Source organism: Lepidochelys olivacea, assembly GCF_965140295.1.
Source record: "Lepidochelys olivacea isolate rLepOli2 genome assembly, chromosome: 11".
In the NCBI taxonomy this organism is placed as follows: domain Eukaryota; kingdom Metazoa; phylum Chordata; order Testudines; family Cheloniidae; genus Lepidochelys; species Lepidochelys olivacea.
Window position 1 is genome coordinate 47824116 of NC_140421.1, and position 14959 is coordinate 47839074.

General features: G+C 42.5%; 1 protein-coding gene across 4 annotated transcripts in view; it reads right to left on the reverse strand.

The window, feature by feature from the left end:
• PDE1A (phosphodiesterase 1A) overlaps window positions 1–2777 on the reverse strand; it is a 244925-nt gene extending 242148 nt beyond the window's left edge. For all 4 annotated transcript variants that reach the window (XM_084643372.1, XM_084643371.1, XM_084643369.1 and 1 more), the window contains exon 1: window positions 2379–2777. In XM_084643372.1, coding sequence (XP_084499498.1) covers window positions 2379–2482 — 104 coding nt within the window. In that variant the 5' untranslated portion in view covers window positions 2483–2777. The remainder of the gene's footprint in view (window positions 1–2378) is intronic.
• Between the last annotated feature and the right edge of the window lie 12182 nt (window positions 2778–14959).

Genomic DNA, 14959 nt, shown 5'->3' on the forward strand with positions numbered 1-14959 from the left:
TAAGGTGTTTCATCTTGGAATAATCTGCAGAACTACATATATAATGCTTATATTTGAAATGTTGACAGAAAAGAAAAACAAGCCAGCTATGCATACAGATGCAGCATGCAGCTATTAAACACAACCTAGCTCATTAGTATTGAAATTAAATACAAAAAAAAAAACCCTCAGATGAAACTCCAAGATCAATTTGAGCCAGTTTGCAGGCCAGAGAAATCCTCATTGTCTCCTCACAAGTGACAATGAAAGCCTTATTGAAACCACAGTTTTAAACTGATGAAACTGAGATAGAGTCATGGGCTTCCTTGAACTCCCAGGGGTAAAATTCTGTTCTGGACTCACAAGCATAGCTCCCATCGCCTTCAATGAGAACCCTTCATGGACAACTAATGCTGGAATTTGACTTAAGGGAAATGAACATAACTCTAAACAGACACCATCTCGTACTTCACCTATGAGAAGTCAATTCCCTTAGCTGAGTAGTAATTAATTTATAAATAGAGATTCTTCTTCAGAAACACAATACATGTTGCAGTCCTGCCCCACTCACCCCATCCCTGGAAAACACACACTTGTTTTAATACCACTGTGTGCACATTGAAATCAGTCCTTTTCCTCACTATTTCCCGCTTTGAATAAATATGGTTTTAAAGAGCTCCCCTAAAACAATTAACATTTTAGACTCACTTCATCCAATATTCTTTGTAATATTCACAATCTCACAATGAAATCATAGGAAAGGCTGAGGAAAGTGCTCACCTATCTATCAAAATAATACTTTTTTGTTTTAGAATAAATATTTTAGCTTTAACAAGTCCTATAGGAGGAACAATGTTCATGGGGTTGGCTCCTACTTACAATATGGGCATATTGTGATTTTCAGATTCTTTTGGGATTGATAAGCCTCAAACTCCTTGCACTGCTTTACATACTCTCAAAGGAATTAACCTTATTCCTTCGATATGCAGTATAGAGTGAGGATGTTTTTATTACATTAATTAGTTATCATAATAAAACTGACTCAATTTACTAATTAGAGACAGTTGAAAGAAAAAGTTTTATTCTAGGAGGCTAGTAATTGCAGAGAACCTTACAAATACTAAGTCAACTGAGAGTCTACACCAACAGAAGTCCCTATAAAGCTTGGTAGTGGTCTCCAGTGATAGAAACTCCATCAGGTGAGGTGTGGCACAAAAAATGGCTGAAACAGCTCTACCACCAGGGCACTCGCTGGAGTTCACAGGAACCTGCACTGTCCCAAAAGCACGCAGAGTTAGACAGAGTGACCAAAGAATTCAGTGCATGTAACCAACGGTCTTTGCCAGCTGGTTTCCTAAAGCACCCTGACCACAACTTAAAGCTGTCTTCCACTGAAGGAAGACTGCAGGCAAGCAGGTGGTAAAAACACTCCCTCCCACACTCAGAATGAATCCCCACCCTGGACACAGAAGAACCAGGCTGGCATAGGAAGCCTGGTAATTTATACCTTCCTGTACTGACTCTAGTGCATCTAATCCGCTAAATGGTGTAATGTAGCAAAGGTTTTAAATTAAAATCAATAATGTTCCTTCTGCTATTTACACACTAGATAACATCTGTTGCATAGCCTTTCAAACTTAGCATTTCAAACCTCCCCATCCAAAGGCTAATGCTGTTCCCTTGCTCCCAAAACACCGAAGAAGGGAACGGTTGTTTAAGTAATGTACATATCTGACATTGGCCTTTAGAGCAACAGCCATTCTAAATAAACTATTAAAGTTTTGTGGCTTTCAGAACACACTGACTAACGGATTTAGTCTTCAGCATTTAAATTGCCTGCATGCTGTAGATGTTATGTTAGTGACTGTATAAGCCTCTGAGTGTTTAAAAAAAGAAATCCATGCAAGACAGGAATCATACAGCATCCCTATGAACATCGAAGACCCTCTCAATATAGGCTAATCCACCTGCACGCCCAAGCAGTGTGAATTACAGCTAATTTGAGTACCTCAGACAGCTATATACTTACCTAAATGTACCACCATTTCCAGGGAAACAAGTACCAGCTTCAAAGGGAACCATTTCTAACAATGATATATCTCTAGAAATGCTGATTCTGAAGATAGTACATGCAAAATAACGTCACAGCGCAGTGGGTAAACTGATACAAGAGGTTACCTGCGTTTGGATTTGGGCAACAGTTATTTTACTGCTCATGTGTCTCTTAAACAAGGTGACTGAATCTAATAACTACCATATATTTTAAAAAGACATCTCATTCTGATATTAAATACTAGTATCAGCTTATAAAATAATTCTCCCTGTAATGATTAGCCATATTCAAAAGCAACAGATCCGTCCCGGGAAACAGCACAAAAACAAGGAGAGGATCTACTCACATTCCTTTGAGCCGTTGCCACATTTTCTCAGCGTGTCCTCCTATTTGGTACTTTAAAGAGGTGCCTTCCAGTTCCCGGGCTGTTTCAGTCGCTCTAGACCCCATGGTAATTGTCCTACAGCAATACAGTTACAATCAGGCTCAGCAGCAAGTAAAAGCATTCCTTAGTCCACTACAAACGTCAGAGGATCCACACGTTATACAGTAGCAGCTCTCATCTATCAAAACATTTCAGAATTACAAAGCTAAGGAAAGCTTCTGGCTGAATTGCTATTTACTTTGATAGACAAATCCACTCTCTTTCTCCCTCTAAGCATACAGCACTATAAACAGCTTCTCTGACCTCACAAGTCTACTCCATACATGTGAGCCAGCTACTACACTACTCACTGACTGACTGCTCAAGCTCTATCCCCATGCACTTCACTTGTTGTAGGTATATGCACGTAAGCACAAAAGCTTCCTTAAAATGTATTAGAATTCATTGCCATGCAGGAGAAATGTGAATGACTTTAGCAGTCCAGAAAAAAATTATTTTTTTTTTTTTTGCTGCTGCTGCTGTGCAGGTCGGAAAAGCAGGCTGCAATAGGAAAGCAGACGGTAGAAGCCAATATTAGCTGCACCACCGTAAGAAATGAACGCCTGCTTAAATGCCAGAGCTTTTGTCTCTTTAGGTGATCCTGAATTGGTCTTCAAGGAATAAATATCTACCAGCCTCTTAACAACATAACTGAACAAATGTTAAGTTGGGACTCTAAGACATGTATAAATCCCTTCAGAAGAGTAATTAGAGAGCTCTACAGGTTGTTATTGAAGGAATATGCTGTAATCATGACTATTCACCTTCTCCTAGCAACTCCACACAGTAGGCAACTGTCAATTTAACTGGTGGAAAATGCAGCAGCTGCAAGACAGCCTGCTGAATGAATCCTTTGGGACAATAGCTTGCGTGTGTCAAAATCTGATGTTGAACTGTTTGTGCATGCCAGAGAAAAAATTAAGTGCATGTAAAGAGCAAAAGGAATGAGAACTAAGTGGTCTGCCAGCCATGCAGCAGATTGCCAGCTCTGTCTCTACAGCGCAGACCCATGCATTTAGTTGCACAGCCAAAGCTGCTGTTTGACTAGAACTCGGGTTAGCTCTGCATCACTATATTTTATTGCTTGCTCAACTGTGTTTGCAGAGCTTTTCAAAATTCGATCTTTATTTTATAAACATCTTCCTTCTTGTTTTGTGAATAGACAAGGATCTGCAACTCTGGAGAAAGATCCAACTAGTCCCAGATACCACTAGCTTGTCTGTGCATCGGTTTCAACCATACAGCATTGTGTATGTTTAAAAGTAACAAAGATGTGAGGTTATGCGTGATCTCCATCTGAAGTGGCTGGCAGAGATGGGTGAAAATGCCAAGGAAAATGAAAAAGAACAATCACAATAATTCACTGTCACTGAAGTTCCCCTATCCATTTCCCTTCATTTTCTCATAAGTTTCCTAATGGATGATTTCCTCTCCATTAAAATACATTTTTTAAAAATATCCCCTTTATGTCCTATTAATCTCTATTCTGTACTGGCCCCTGCTCTTTCCTCACTGATTTCTATCAGAAAGATCATTAGCTGATGCATTTCATCTCTTTCCCAGGTTTCACCTCTCACTTGCACTGGTTTTAAATTGGTGTTGTTACATTGACTTCACTAGAAGTATTCCTGATTCTCACAGGCACAAGAGAGAAAGAGGAATCAGGCCCATAGATTTCAAAGGGGCTTTTTTTAAAAAGTCAGTGTGTGATCTACACCTCCCCTAACTTTTGCTTGCAATGAAGAGTGTCATGTGACAAAACTGAAGAACCACAGAAACAATCACTTTCTTTAAACACTGTGTCATAAATATAAAGGGAAGGGTAAACACCTTTAAATCCCTCCTGGCCAGAGGAAAAACCCTTTCACCTGTAAAGGGTTAAGAAGCTAGGATAACCTTGCTGGCACCTGACCAAAATGACCAATGAGGAGACAAGATACTTTCAGAGCTGGAGGGGGGCAAGAAACAAAGGACTGTCTGTTTTTTTTTTGTTTGTTTTTGCCCGGACCAGAGCAGGAATGCAGGTTAGAACTCCTGTAAAGGGCTAATAAGCATTCTAGTTAGATATGCGTTAGATTCTGTTTTGTTTAAATGGCTGATAAAATAAGTTGTGCTGAATGCAATGTATATTCCTGTTTGTGTGCCTTTTTGTAACTTAAGGTTTTACCTAGAGGGATTCTCTATATTTTGAATCTGATTACCCTGTAAGGTATTTACCATCCTGATTTTACAGAGGTGATTCTTTTACTTCAATTAAAATTCTTCTTTTAAGAACCTGATTGCTTTTTCATTGTTCTTAAGATCCAAGGGTTTGGGTCTGTGTTCACCTATGCAAATTGGTGAGGATTTTTATCAAGCCTTCCCCAGGAAAGGGGGTGTAGGGTTTGGGAGGATTTTTTGGGGGGGAAGATGTTTCCAAGTGGGCTCTTTCCCTGTTATATATTTATTAGACACTTGGTGGTGGCAGCAATAAAGTCCAAGGGCAAAAGGTAAAATAGTTTGTACCTTGGGGAAGTTTTATCCTAAGCTTGTAAAAATAAGCTTAGGGGGTTTTTCATGCAAGTCCCCACATCTGTATTCTCGAGTTCAGAGTGGGGAAGTAACCTTGACATGGCAGCGGAGCGGTGGGATTAATTTGAAATCATTTTGATATCAATTTGAGATTTTTTGAACCAGAAGCATAGATTTTTTTAAAAGGAAATATTTTTTCCCTTTGGGCTGCTGGAAAGCAGGTTTTAAGCTGAAAGTAGTTAGAGTTTCTTTTGTCTCTGCTTGGGGGCCAGAGCAGAGACAAAAGGGAATGGTCTTTTGTGAACTGGAGTTTTCTCTACCTAAAGGCAGGGTAGTTAACCTTCTGCAGGGAAATTCACAAGTCTTCACAGACCTGACGTTGTTTTTTACCTAAGAGCAACTAGAGGGGTTTTCTGTCTATTTGCCTGGAGACAAATGTGTTAGTTTGTTTGTTTTTTTTAGGATTTTTCTGTAGGCTGACAATCACTATCAGAGAACATAAGTATCTGGTTACAGCACAGCAAAATTTTACAAGCCAAGTTATTTGTTTTTTTTAACTCTCGGGTGTAAAGTTAGTTAAAAACAGAGAAGCAAACATGACAGAGCCCAAGACAGAAACAGCCAAAGAGGCTGTCCACAGGAGAGCTATGGAGGCAGCGAAAGAGGCAGAAAAACACCAAGGAGCTGCTCACAAGAGAGCTATGGAGGCAAGGGAAAAAGAAATGGAGGAGAGTGAAAAAGAGAGGAAGCATGAACTGGAGTTGGAGAAGGTAAGGGCTGAGCAGAATCTACTGGATAACCCGAACAATCCTTCCCCAACAATCCACAAATGGGAGCGACTATGTCCACGGTATGATGAATCCAGTGATATTGCTGAATATTTTCTCACCTTTGAGACACTGAGCACTCTCCATAAAATTCCTGAAGCTCACAAGATGACCACATTGGTTGCAAAACTAACTGGAAGAGCTCTGGACATATTCAATAAGATGCCTATTGATGAGGCTTCTGACTATAATAAGTTCAAGGATTTGGTTTTAAAGCAATTTCAAATCACATCTGAAACATACAGAGTAAAATTTCGAACCCTTAAGAGAGGGCCTGGACTAAGTAATGTGGCTTTATCTAAACCAGATGAAGAATCTGTTAGATAAATGGGTCCAAGGCAGGGGTGTCACTAGCTTTGACAGAATGTGTGATTTGATAGCTCAGGAGCAATTCCTGAATACGTCCAAGGAGGAAATAAAACAGTGTTTATGGGACAAGGAAATGGACTCAGCAGAAAGTCTTGCTTCTTATGATGATCAATACAAACAGTCCCAGACCACCAGAGAGGCGGGGCAAGCTGGAACAAAACGGGTGGAGGGAGGAGAGAGAAACAACCCTGGTCACAGTTGGAGCAGATACCAGAAGGGAAAGCCTCAGACCACACCCTACTACAGCCCAAGTCCCCAACTACACACCAAGGAATACTCCAGACCCCTTATCATCCTGCCACACTGTTCTCCAGCAACCCACCTCGCCCCCAGTGACCCGTCAGCTGGATGATGTTTTAAATGTAACGAGATGGGACATGTGAAGGCCAGCTGCCCCAAGAACCCCAACAGATTACAGTTCATTGCACTGGAATCACACCAGAAGTCCTCAGGCCCAGATACCTCCCAGATACCCTCAGAGCGGAGGGAAACTGTGAGTGTGGGTGGGAAGAAGGTCACCGTGTGGAGGGACACCAAAGCACAAGTGTCGGCTATCCGTGCTTACTTAGTGGACCCCAATTTAATCGACCCAGAGATCCAAGTAACAATTCAAACCTTCAAGTCCAACTCTTTCAATTTGCCTACAGCCAAGTTGCCTGTCCAGTACAAGGGCTGGTCAGGAACGTGGACTTTTGCAGTCTATGATGATTATCCCATCCCCATGCTGTGGGAGGAAGACTTGGCCAATCATGTGAAGCTAGCCAAGAGGGTGGGAATGGTCACCCGCAGCCAGGCTAAGCAAGCCGTCCTGCCTAGCTCTGTTCTGGAAAATTCTACCAGGACCCGGTCAGAGGTGATGGATCTGGACCCCATGCCAACGTCTGCAACGGCAGTAGTGGATCCAGTCCCAGAGACCCAGACAGAGCCAGTCCCAGAACCGGAACCGGCAGCAGCCGATAACCCTACACAAGAGGCTCAGCTGGAGCCTGAATCCCAACATAGTGCACCAGCGGAGAGCGGTTCACAGTCAATGGAAACAGCCCCATCCCCTACATCACTTCCAGAGGGACCAAGCCTAGGTTCACAATCCAATGAGGAACTGATGTCTCCAGCATCAAAGGAACAGTTCCAGACTGAACAGGAAGCAGATGAAAGCCTCCAGAGAGCTTGGATGGCGGCATGGAGCAACCCACCGCCTCTCAGCTCTTCTAATCAATCCAGGTTTGTTGTAGAAAGAGGACTTTTATACAAGGAAACTCCTTCTGGTGGACACCAGGAAGACTGGCATCCTCAGAGACAGTTGGTAGTTCCAACTAAGTACAAGGTAAAGCTCTTGAGCTTGGCCCACGATCATCCTAGTGGCCATGCTGGGGTGAACAGGACCAAAGACCATTTGCGGAGGTCATTCCACTGGGAGGGAATGGGCAAGGATATTTCTACCTATGTCCGGTCTTGTGAGGTATGCCAAAGAGTGGGAAAACCCCAAGACCAGGTCAAAGCCCCTCTCCAGCCACTCCCCATCATTGAAGTTCCATTTCAGTGAGTAGCTGTGGATATTCTGGGTCCTTTTCCAAAAAAGACACCCAGAGGAAAGCAGCACATACTGTCTTTCATGTATTTTGCCACCCGATGGCCGGAAGCAGTAGCTCTAAGCAACACCAGGGCTAAAAGTGTGTGCCAGGCACTAGCAGACATTTTTGCCAGGGTAGGTTGGCCCTCCGACATCCTCACAGATGCAGGAACTAATTTCCTGGCAGGAACTATGGAAAGCCTTTGGGAAGCTCATGGGGTGAATCACTTGGTTGCCACCCCTTACCATCATCAAACAAATGGCCTGGTGGAAAAATTTAATGGGACTTTGGGGGCCATGATACGTAAATTCATAAATGAGCACTCCAATGATTGGGACCTAGTGTTGTAGCAGTTGCTCTTTGCCTACAGAGCTGTACCACATCCCAGTTTAGGGTTTTCACCATTTGAACTTGTATATGGCCGCGAGGTTAAGGGGCCATTACAGTTGGTGAAGCACCAATGGGAGGGGTTTACACCTTCTCCAGGAACTAACATTCTGGACTTTGTAACCAACCTACAAAACACCCTCAGAACCTCTTTAGCCCTTGCTAAAGAAAACCTAAAGGATGCTCAAAAAGAGCAAAAAGCCTGGTATGATAAACATGCCAGAGAGCGTTCCTTCAAAGTAGGGGACCAGGTCATGGTCTTAAAGGCACTTTAGGCCCATAAAATGGAAGCGTCATAGGAAGGGTCATTCATGGTCCAGGAGCTCCTGGGAGCTGTTAATTATCTCATAGCCTTCCCCACCTCCAACCGAAAGCCTAAGGTGTACCATATTCATTCTCTAAAGCCCTTTTATTCCAGAGAATTAAAGGTTTCCCAGTTTATAGGGAGGAGATGATGCTAAGTGGCCTGAAGGTGTCTACTACGAAGGGAAAAGTGCTGGTGGCGTGGAAGAGGTGAACCTCTCCATGACCCTTGGGCGTATGCAGCGACAGCAGATCAAGGAGCTGTGCACTAGTTATGCGCCGACATTCTCAGCCACCCCAGGACTGACTGAACGGGCATACCACTCCATTGACACAGGTAATGCTCACCCAATTAAAGTCCAACCTTACCGGGTGTCTCCTCAAGCTAAAACTGCTATAGAACGGGAGATCCAGGATATGTTATAGATGGGGGTAATCTGCCCCTCTGGAAGTGCATGGGCATCTCTGGTGTTCTAGTTCCCAAACCAGATGGGGAAATACGTTCTTGCGTGGACTACCGTAAGCTAAATGGTGTAACTTGCCCAGACAGCTATCCAATGCCACACACAGATGAACTATTAGAGAAACTGGGATGGGCCCAGTTCATCTCTACCTTGGACTTAACCAAGGGGTACTGGCAAGTACCGCTAGATGAATCCGCCAAGGAAAGATGTCAGGCTGTATGAATTTAATGTACTCCCTTTCGGGCTGTGGAATGCACCCGCCACCTTCCAAAGACTTGTAGATGGTCTCCTAGTGGGATTTGGAGAATATGCAGTCGCCTACCTTGACAATGTGGCCATATTTTCGGATTCCTGGGCAGAACACCTGGAAAATCTACAAAAAGTCTTTGAGTGCATAAGGGAGGCAGGACTAACTGTTAAGTCTAAGAAGTGTCAAATAGGCCTAAACAGAGTGACTTACCTTGGACACCAGGTGGGTCAAAGAACTATCAACACCCTACAGGCCAAAGTGGATGCTATCCAAAAGTGGCCTGTCCCAAAGTCAAAGAAACAGGTTCAATCCTTCTTAGGCTTGGCTGGTTATTATAGGCAATTTGTACCGCAATACAGCCAAATCGCCACCCCACTGACAGACCTAACCGAAAAGAAACAGCCAAATGCCGTTCAGTGGACCAAAGAGCGTCAGAAGGCCTTTAACCAGCTTAGAGCGACACTCATGTCTGACCCTGTACTAAGGGCCCCAGACTTTGACAAATCACAGATGCATCCGAGCGTGGTGTGGGAGCAGTTTTAATGCAGGAAGGTCCAGATCAAGAATTCCACCCTGTAGTGTTTCTCAGCAACAAGCTGTCTGAGAGGGAAAGCAACTGGTCAGTCAGTGAAAAAGAATGTTACGCCATTGTCTACACTCTGGAAAAGCTACGCCCATATGTTTGGGGACGGCGTTTCCACCTGCAAACCAACCATGCTGCACTACAGTGGCTTCATACTGCCACAGGAAATAACAAAAAACGTATTCGGTGGAGTTTAGCTCTCCAAAATTTGATTTCGGCATCCAACACATCTCAGGAGCTTCTAACAAAGTTACTGATGCACTCTCCCGTGAAAGTTTCCCAGAATCAACTGGTTAAAATCATCCTTGAGATGTGGATAATGTTGTTAGTCTTTATATACTTGGTAGTATATTTAGAGGTGCATGTGTTTTATTAACTCCGTTTTCTCCTAGAGCTCCAGGAAGAAATCACAGCCAGTGTTTCACCCTATCTGTGATTTGGGGAGCATGTCATAAATATAAAGGGAAGGGTAAACACCTTTAAATCCCTCCTGGCCAGAGGAAAAACCCTTTCACCTGTAAAGGGTTAAGAAACTAGGATAACCTCGCTGGCACCTGACCAAAATGACCAATGAGGAGACAAGATACTTTCAGAGCTGGAGGGGGGCAAGAAACAAAGGGTTCTCTCTGTCTGTTTTTTTTTTTGTTTTTGCCCGGACCAGAGCAGGAATGCAGGTTAGAACTCCTGTAAAGGGCTAATAAGCATTCTAGTTAGATATGCGTTAGATTCTGTTTTGTTTAAATGGCTGATAAAATAAGTTGTGCTGAATGGAATGTATATTCCTATTTGTGTGCCTTTTTGTAACTTAAGGTTTTGCCTAGAGGGATTCTCTATATTTTGAATCTGATTACCCTGTAAGGTATTTACCATCCTGATTTTACAGAGGTGATTCTTTTACTTCAATTAAAATTCTTCTTTTAAGAACCTGATTGCTTTTTCATTGTTCTTAAGATCCAAGGGTTTGGGTCTGTGTTCACCTATGCAAATTGGTGAGGATTTTTATCAAGCCTTCCCCAGGAAAGGGGGTGTAGGGTTTGGGAGGATTTTTTGGGGGGGAAGACGTTTCCAAGTGGGCTCTTTCCTTGTTATATATTTATTAGACACTTGGTGGTGGCAGCAATAAAGTCCAAGGGCAAAAGGTAAAATAGTTTGTACCTTGGGGAAGTTTTAACCTAAGCTGGTTAAAATAAGCTTAGGGGGTTTTTCATGCAAGTTCCCACATCTGTATCCTCGAGTTCAGAGTGGGGAAGGAACCTTGACACACTGTACAAAGTACTTTATTAGATTAAGGAAGACAGAAGGAGCTGTAACGCTGTCCTTCTTTTGTGGCTGCGCTGAGGAACTTCTGCCTAGAAACCTCCCAGTCCTGTTCTGCATGGCAGCTTGATACAGTTTTAAAGAAATAGTATACATATCCTCACAGGGAGTAACAGATATGAATCACTAGCACTAATGCGAATTCTTCCCTGCCCCCTACCTCTCACTCCCCCACATCTGAAGCAATGCAAACAAAATAATTATGTGTTGATACAATCCTCCAGGGACAGAGGGAAATTTTAAGCCCCTATTTTTCTCATAAGGCATTCTCTCCCCCTGTAGTACGATTCTGTGATGGGAAATAGTGCCAGTTTCTAGTGGCAATAGCACCATGTTAAGTCGATTCTTTCCCCCTAAGGGAACAGAAGGAGTGTTTGAGAATATCACTTTTGATATTCTGAAGAGGAGGAAATGTTGCTTGTTCTTCAGGTATTATGCTCTGGTTGCTCCCCTCAGGTAGGGCTGAGGTTATGAGCAACCAAGACAATACTGTTATACATTGGGAAACTGCACTGAAGCTGGCGGGTGTAACAGCTGCCTTCCATTCAGTATAAGTGTGAAAAGCAATTAGTTCCTTTGTGAAACCAGATGGCTGAAGCAATAGGAGCACCTCACAGAGCACAGACACATGGCAAGGCTTGAGTAGAAATTTGAACCATGTGGCCCAAAGGGGTTTCTCTGAGGACTGATATAGCAAACACAGGGGCTAGAAGATTGATTGGTGGAGTTGTGAATATTTGTGTGAGAGAGAGAGGCATCAGGAAACACACAGAAGCAGACACAAAGAAGATAGTAGAAAGCCAAGGAGACAGCCAGCCCAAGCACTGAGTGTAGGGTCCAGAGAAAAGCTAGAGAATCAGCTTTTGGGGCAAAGTGATGCTGAAAGAGGCTTAGAACTGTGAGCAAAACAAACGACTTACTTGTTTGATTCCTACAGTGTTCAGGGAAACAGGACGTATACATTCTTTCTAAATAAACAGCATTGATATCTGACTCCATTACCAAAACTTGGAGCCAGGCACATAGGGGTAAACAGGTATTCTGCACACACTATTTCCACTTTCAGGAAGATGGGTAGGAAGGATGGAGAACAGACAGAACCTTAGCTCTGCCCCCATCAACATGCCGATCAGGAGGACAGCAATAAAATTACAACGTCCCTCCCTGATCAGGTGAGAAATTATGGCTGCCAGGGCTGCTCCCTTACTGTGGGCTGTTCTAGGCAAAATCTAACCTAAACTAGTTCCAAATACTAACCAGTGGGCAATTATTTTAGGAATCAGCATTTACCCAAGGGGATGGCAGCTGAACTGATGAGCGTGGGTTTTTAATGTAAAGTAATAAATGTTTTTCTCTGGCCTCTCCTTGTTCTTGTTCTGGATTACTTGTGTCATTCTCTCAGCTTGCTAGGTTTTAGAGCCATTCTCCTCTCCCTCGCTCTTTGTTTTCTTTTCTTTTTTTTTTAAACAACAACAATCTTTTCATCCTTTGTCTGCATCTTTTTAAAGTTTAGCTTTATATTCATGAGTTAATCTGATATCTATTCATTCAAGTCAAGTCTCTGGGTATTAGGCAAAGCTCTGGTGATTCAGTTTGGAGATTTTAAAATTTCTTTAGCACTCTGCTCTATCCCCCTACCTAAAGCCTGATAAAATTGTCACTGTGCCACTTAATCTTCAAACAAGTACTTAAATTCGATGTTGAAATATAACATGGTATGCCCTTCCCCCGCTTCCTCCCTCATGATTCAAAGTGCATCCTTTCCTAAGGATAAATGGAATTTTGGCATTAGGAAAGGAAGAGACAGTGTCTTAATATACAGTTAAAAAGGCGCCGTCCTTCCTTGTACTATTAACATTGAATAAGAATAAAAGTTAAAAATTACACAGAAAAATCCACTTTTAAAAACAAGGGAAAAGCCTGCAACTAGACAGATTAGAGTGTTGGCCACTGGAATAGGATAAGGGCTAACACAGGTTTTGATGAGGAGGATTAGAGATTTATTTTAGATAAATCCTTTACTCCTGAAAGGAAACAAAACATGCCACATTATTCACTATTCTGTTCAATACCTGTAGATCAAAACTAGCGCAGAAAGAGAAAGTAACAAGAGACCTGAAGAACTGATTTCTCATACTCTCATTATCGCTCATCTTTTCAAACCTTACAATGCAACTTTCCCTAATCAGGAGAACTGCAGGAGAGCCAGGAACTAATTGAGGAATTTGGAGTCACTGAAGTAAGCAAGGCTTTCACGGCAGCGAGGAAAGGCTCTGGCGAGGAGAGCTGCCTCCCTCCACCAGAGTCTTTCAACAACGTACGTAACTACACACATTGCAGTGGGCATGCAGCCAGCTTTTCACCGCTGCATGTAGCTGCACATACCCTACATGCCATCACCAGTGGCAGTATAGATGTAACCTAGGGCAATGCCTAAACTTCGGGCTGGTCTACACTACAAAGTTAAGCTGACCTAACTACATCACTCACGGCTGTGAAAAATTTCACACCCTGCGGAATGTAATTAAACTGACCTAAGCCGCCCTGCATGTGAGGCTTCCAGGGAATTTTTGTCAGGCGGTCTTCTCCACATACTCTTCTTTCTCCTTCTACCTATATCCTGGTTTTGTAATGGCATACAATGCCTTTCATCATAAACAAAATCCATGATTCACCTGCTTTGTCCACATGTGCTTCCTCTGAACTGATGTAAAGGGATGGTTGAGATAAGAAGAGCATCTAGTCTTAAAATGCACAGATCTAATGTAAATTGCAAAACTGGCACTGGCAAACTAGCCATGTTACAATAATTTGTGATTTGCGCAGACTGCCCACAGAATAGATTTTGCCACTGGCAATAGAACTAAGGTACAGCAGCTTGATGGATTTACACAGACAGCCCACTCAGTAAACTGGCACTGATTAAACTAACTAGCTAAAAGAGTTTGGACTGATATAGACTCCCAAGCAAACTGGCACAGACCAGACGACCCAGATAAAGGGAATTGAAAGGGAATATACTTTTGGTCTTTTTTTAAAAAAAAAAAAAAAAAAAGCTTTCGCATTTTGTTTTCCTCCACAGCAGTTTGATATCGTTCCTGCTAGTAACCATGTGCATTACATCCCCAGAGGTTTAAATACAGTATTGAAAAAGAACCTCCTATTCATACACTACTTGTGTTGAGGGTTCACTAGTCTCATAGGTATTAAGGACTTGGAGCCAGATTTACAAAGGTATTTAGGAATCTAAGGATGCAGGTAACAGCCTATTGGGATTAACGAAAGCTTCTAAGCAGGTTAGGCACTTAACTCATTGAAATCCATGGGAGTTAGGTGCTTATGTGATTTAGGCACTTTACAGACCATTTGGGAAGGGTGTAGGGATAGGTTACAATAGCCAACTCTAGATGAAATGCTGGCAGTATTGTGGGAGTGGTAATAAGCAGATTTATACATGTAGAAGATGTGGAAAGACATGAGTTCAAGGTAAGGGATAACAAGATTTCAGATAGACGAGATAAATTTAAATTGAATGAAGGAGAAAGAGAGAGGGTAGAATAATGCTTGGCGACATTCTTCATCCCTTCCTCCCCTCCAAAAATAAATCCCCTCTATGCCTTTGAGACATTTAACTGAAATAAATTAGAAGGAAACAATACATTTTTGGTCAGAACAAGCAGAAGATGGCTAGGCAGAATCATTAAGGTATTTGGAGCAGATACATGGATCACTGGCCCAAGAAATTCAGAGACAACAAGTAGCACACAAGGAGTTCTTCAAGAAAAACAGGCCGGACATGAAGGAATGAGAAAGGTCACGCATCTGAAAGATTTTGGGGTTAACATCTTTATTTAAAAAGCACTTGTGCTTAGTACAGTAGCTGTGGAAATACAGGAGGAAGGACTCAAGAAGCAAATACTA